Source organism: Pollicipes pollicipes, unplaced genomic scaffold (assembly GCF_011947565.3).
Source record: "Pollicipes pollicipes isolate AB1234 unplaced genomic scaffold, Ppol_2.1 Scaffold_4792;HRSCAF=5659_pilon_pilon_pilon, whole genome shotgun sequence".
NCBI lineage: Eukaryota > Metazoa > Arthropoda > Thecostraca > Pollicipedomorpha > Pollicipedidae > Pollicipes > Pollicipes pollicipes.
The window spans coordinates 4,123-9,477 of record NW_023596559.1 but is presented as its reverse complement, the minus strand read 5'-3'; the positions used below and the strand labels follow the sequence as shown (position 1 = coordinate 9,477).

Below are 5,355 nucleotides of genomic sequence, written 5' to 3'. Positions count from 1 at the left end.
AATACCGACAAAGAATGAGCTGAAAGCCTTTCTTACTTAGACCAATGTATATGATATACTTAGCTGTAAATAGAGATTCCAGTCTCAATGCCCATCTTTAAAAATTGTAATCCATAAACACTCATCTCTTGTATTTGGGGACATCAACGTGAATATAAAGAACACTGTATTGTGAACTATTTTCTGTCTATCACAAGACCAGAACTCCAATTCTGCGTGAAAGACCAGGACCAATTCCAAATTTTTCCAAGTTCAATGTAGCTCAAGAAAATAATGGTTATCTCAGAGGTAACTATTTAGAATGTTGCACCGGGACAGCAGATCGAAACGTTTCTTTAAACGCCATCCAATCAAATTCTTCGAGTTCTTACTCTTCTAACCCTTCAAACTTTTCTCTTCCAACCGAACGATTCCCCTAAAGACTTCCAGCACACCCGGACCGCTGAGAGGCGTCTGAGTGGCGCTATCGGGCAGGGCGTCCGCAGTTGGCAGCCGACTTCAGCTGCCAGATCGCACGGGTGATCCGTGTGCCGCGGGTTCACTGGCCCCGACGGGAACTAGACACGTTGCATTGTGAGAGGTGGAGAGGGGGGGGGGGGGGCGCTTGGATCTCAGCGTTTCGCTGTGGTGGCACTTCACGCATCATAACATGACAGCGTGGATCATGTTCGTGATGGGATGTAAGCTATAGCAAGGAGCAGACCGCGACTTTGATCGGAAGTCCGGAAAGATGCCCTCCTCAAGTCCTGTTCAGAATTGTACCGGCCATCCGACGATGCTACATTTTTTTTTCTAGCTCTGTTCAGTTCTGAGACGGCGGGGGGGGGATAGCTGCACACCTGCCACCAGCTCTTGCTTGCGCGAAGCGCTGTCGGGTGGGAGCAAAAGTGTTTTATAATTTATAGTGGGATCTCTGGAAAAGAGGCGCATAACGAAAACGTAAGACTGGGACGGATGGCAGGCTGGGCGAGGAGAGGATGAAATATCTCGCAAAACGGGTGGATGAAGGCGAGAAACCCTTACCCGTGAATAAGGGTAAGGGTATCCTGAGTGTCATATGCTCACAGCACTGAGAGTCGCATCAAAGGCGATCAACTCAACCTCCAACATCCTTGCGTGCACGACCCAGGGGCTGAAAGTCTGCCCAACCGGACGTCTTGGCCACCGCGACCGAAACTGCCGGCTTGGTACGCGGTGGTCGAGTGTACTGCCTTGGCCCGACGTGCCATAGCGTACCGTGCTGAGCTAACATTAACTGCGTGTGAGTGCCAACACATTGTTGAACGTCGCTGAGGCACCAGTGCGTCGCTCGTGTGTTGGTGCATTTCTGACTGTTGGGTTGTTGATGGAGCGTTGGTGTATCTCTGACTATTGGCCTGTCGCTGGAGTGTTGATGTGTCTCTCTGACTGTTCCCCTGTCGCTGGGGTCTTGGTTCATCGCCCGATGTTCGTCTTTGTCAGTAAAATAATTTGCCTCTGGGATGTTGACGTGTCGATGTGTCTTGTAAATGTTGATGTGATGTTTGTGATGATGCGTTGATGAGTTAACAATGGGACCAGCGCACGTGACGCACAACAATGTGACCTGTTACTGTCCCCGCTGGTATGTCTGCACTGTGCTGTGGTGTCGGCCCCTCGCTGAGGTGTTCGTACAATGAAGTATGTCGGCGCGCCTCTTGAGCCCTGTTTCAGGGCGTTGCGCGTGGCTAGGGTATTGGTGCGTCTTTCGGTGCCGGCCCGCCTCCGTGTGTCGGTGCTTCTCTGGGTGCCGGCCCGCCTCCGGGTGTCGGTGCTTCTCTGGGTGTCGGTGCACCTCCGAGTGTCGGTGCTCTTTGGGTGCCGGCACGCCTCCGAGTGTCGGTGCTTCTTTGGGAGCCGGCACGCCTCCGTGTGTCGGTGCTTCTCTGGGTGCCAGCGCGCCTCCGTGTGTCGGTGCTTCTCTGGGTGCCCGCACACCTCCGAGTGTCGGTGCTTCTTTGGGTGCCGGCACGCCTCCGTGTGTCGGTGCTCCTCTGGGTGCCAGCGCGCCTCCGTGTGTCGGTGCTTCTCTGGGTGCCGGTGCGTCTCCGTGTGTCGGTGCTTCTCTGGGTGCCCGCACACGTCCGAGTGTCGGTGCTTCTTGGGTGCCGGCACGCCTCCGTGTGTCGGTGCTTCTCTGGGTGCCAGCGCGCCTCCGTGTGTCGGTGCTTCTCTGGGTGCCGGTGCGTCTCCGTGTGTCGGTGCTTCTCTGGGTGCCGGCGCGCCTCCGTGTGTCGGTGCTCCTCTGGGTGCCCGCGCCTCCGTGTGTCGGTGCTTCTCTGGGTGCCGGTGCGTCTCCGAGTGTCGGCGCTTCTCTGGGTGTCCGCACACCTCCGAGTGTCGGCGCTTCTCTGGGTGCCCGCACACCTCCGAGTGTCGGTGCTTCTCTGAGTGCCGGTGCGTCTCGAGTGTCGGCGCTTCTCTGTGCCCGCACACCTCCGAGTGTCGGCGCTTCTCTGGGTGCCCGCACACCTCCGAGTGTCGGTGCTTCTCTGGGTGCCCGTGCGCCTCCGAGTGTCGGTGCTTCTCTGGGTGCCGGCGCGCCTCCGGGCGTCGGCGCCTCTCTGGGCTTTGCTGTGTCGGCGGGTTTCAGCGCCTTTCCGGGTGTGGGTGCGCCCTTGGGTGTCGAACCTTGGTCGGACGGCCGTCGCCGGCGCTGTTGAGGCCGGAGACCGGTCACGGGAGCGGCGGTGGCGGGGCGTCCTATCGACCCGGGCCAGCCGAGCAGTCGGCGGCCAGCAGACGACGGACAGTCAGCTGGCCGGACATGCGGGAGAGGGACAGCTGTCCGACGCGGACAGGAAGAAAACAGCCGTCCAGACAGCTCGGAGAACCACAGCTGTACAAACGGATAGAAGCGTGGAAGTTTTTTAAGAAATAGGAATTGGCCAGGTGTGTAAGCAAACGGGAAAAAGGCAGTTTGCCAGACAGCCAGAATATGAAGCTCAGTCTAAAAAAGCATAAGAAGGGCAGCTATCCAGGTGGACAAATGAGGGGCGGCTGGCCTACACAGAGAGAGGAATAGCTGTTCGCACGGACAGGAGATGAATGACTAGCTGGGCAGACAGCTTAAAGGAATAGCTGTTCGGACAGGCAGGAGAGTAATAGCTGTTCATACCGACAGGAAGAGGGACGGTTGCTCTGACAAACATGAGGGATCCCGTTCGACCAGACAGGACAGTAACACATGTCTGATGAGACAGGCAGTCGCCAGCCATCGAGTACAACAAGCCGACCTCAGTAGCTTCCCTGCCGTCCCTATGTTTCTCGCCTCTCCCGGCGCCAGCACCGGACCTCGTCTTGTTCGTGACGCCGCGATCACATGATCGCTCACGCACGGGGCAGAGGTAACACCAGTCGCGCTCCTCTCTCGTGCAGTCAACAAGTGTCCGCGGTGATGTGGTTGAGGAGAAAGTGAAAGGCAATGCGGGTACAAATAATGAGTATGATAGAATGGGTGGGATACCGAGTGTATATATGAATATTATGTGAGTATAATAGATGGATTTCCACAATGAATGAGCTACTAGAGATGCTGGGGGCACACTGCATCCACGCTCTGCCTTCAATTCGGTCCCCGGGGCAAGGAGATGTCGCCCGTTTCAGAACGGGCGTCCTTTCTCCTCAGGAATCGCCGCACGAACGCCCCATGATCGCCTACCTTGGCAGCCCAGTCCAGGCCTCCCTGCGCTCGTCCAAAAAGCGAGGACGCCGGCTGAGCCTCCGTCATCATTTTGAGGCTTGAAACGTCGCCGGCCGGCCGAGCTGCGTCCCTCCTGTTATTGGATGTGGCCTTGATTTGAGATGTGGTGTCCCCTTCCGACCATTCTTGAGGCATTCGCTTTGCTTTATTGTGCTCTACATCACCGAGATGGTCATTGCGAGGCTTCATATCCGAATTTTCCACCGAGGTGGGCGGAAGGCCCACCTTTTGTGACGACCACCGGGCTGCGGTGGAACGAGGCGAGGTTTCCCAACATATTGGGGAATCCCTGCGGGGTTGTCATCACATTTCGACATGCTGCGGACATTTCAACACACGGAAAAAGTTGCAGCATGGCCATATTGCCAGCCTTATCCCGGGTACGGGGCAGTCACTGCGTCAGCTTCGCTTGCTCCCAACCTCTCGCAACGCGATGGGTAAAAGAGCACAAAGGATGGGTAGGGACGCAAACTCCTTGCACGCATCAGGTATGCCTATGCGCGCAGTGTACACTTGTCCTTGGTCTTTGCCAGAGGATGATCACCTCTTCGTTGTCCCGTGCTAGTTATCTCCGCGCACTCTTAGCCGGTGAGAAAAAGGCTGAGAAAGGTGAGAGAGCGAGCTCAACCGTTGAGGACCGAAAACGGCTGAACGCAAGTCCTCATGTTGTAAGCATATGCACTCGCGTGTAAAGCTTGCCAAAGCTTGCTTACCTACTCATGGCCAAATCTGTGAAGCAAAACTGATATCACGCGCCCGAATGGCCGGTTGGGCACCCTTCGCTCGGTTGGGTGGTCATTTTGACCCCCTGAGATCTCTAACAGAGCTAGAGAGAACAAATTCACAGGTTGTTGGCGCGCACGCGTGATACAAGTCGTCGTAGCAACTGGCGATGTTGTACTGGGCGCAAAAGAACCCCGACGGCGGCGCACTCTGAAACGCCAATTATCGTAATCATCGTAGATTGAGAAACTGGGAATTCTGCATGGACGCATTAGCGGTGTAGCGTTACGAAGAAAAACTTGATAAAATACAATCGATAAAGGTATGAGCACATTTGGGCAATCTCTCAAGCCGATTTTTGCGGAGAAACAAATGTCACTTACTGGTATCACACCTGAAACACACGAGCTCACAGCCAGGTACCATGCTCCACTTAAGGCCATCTGTGACGCAGTATGGTGGGTATCAACGACGCGTGCGCGTCAATGTTCAAAGGTGACTAAGATTGTATCCGAGACGCTCTCTGATTGAGTCAGGGTCGTGTCCCGATCGTATCCGGGACGTTTTCTGATTGATTCAGTGTCGTGTCCCGATCGTATCCGGGACGTTTTCTGACTGAGTTAGGGTCATGTCCCGATCGTATCCGGGACGTTTTCTGATTGAGTCAGAGTCGTGTCCCAATCTTATCCGGGATATTTTGTGATTGAGTCAAGGTTGTGCCCCGATCTTATCCGGGACATTCTCTGATTGAGTCAGAGTTGTGTCCCGATCTTGTCCGGGATATTTTCTGCTTGAGTCAAGGTTGTGCCCCGATCTTATCCGGGATGTTCTCTGACTAAGTCAGAGTCGTGTCCCGATCATATCCGGGACGTTCTCTGATTGATTCAGGGTCGTGTCTCGATCGACCCTAG

At 55.2% G+C, this 5,355-nt stretch overlaps 1 protein-coding gene across 1 annotated transcript; it reads right to left on the bottom strand.

The window, feature by feature from the left end:
- Positions 1 to 463: 463 nt before the first annotated feature.
- LOC119099645 (putative histidine-rich protein DDB_G0274557) lies at positions 464 to 3,998 on the bottom strand. The gene is made up of 4 exons (XM_037222712.1): positions 3,947 to 3,998; positions 2,278 to 2,546; positions 1,957 to 2,118; positions 464 to 502 (listed from the first exon to the last, which is right to left on the bottom strand). The coding sequence occupies exons 1-4, from the start codon at positions 3,996 to 3,998 to the stop codon at positions 464 to 466; spliced, it is 522 nt and encodes a 173-aa protein (XP_037078607.1).
- Between the last annotated feature and the right edge of the window lie 1,357 nt (positions 3,999 to 5,355).

What these genes read in the sequence shown, in the direction of transcription:
- LOC119099645 (XM_037222712.1), bottom strand. Translation starts at nt 3,998, where the DNA reads ATGTTGGGAAACCTCGCCTCGTTCCACCGCAGCCCGGTGGTCGTCACA. An exon ending in AGAAGCACCGACACACGGAG is followed by an intron (nt 2,119 to 2,277) that starts GCGCGGGCACCC and finishes CCGGCACCCAAG; the next exon opens with AAGCACCGACACTCGGACGT. An exon ending in AGAAGCACCGACACTCGGAG is followed by an intron (nt 503 to 1,956) that starts GTGTGCGGGCAC and finishes GCGATCTGGCAG; the next exon opens with CTGAAGTCGGCTGCCAACTG.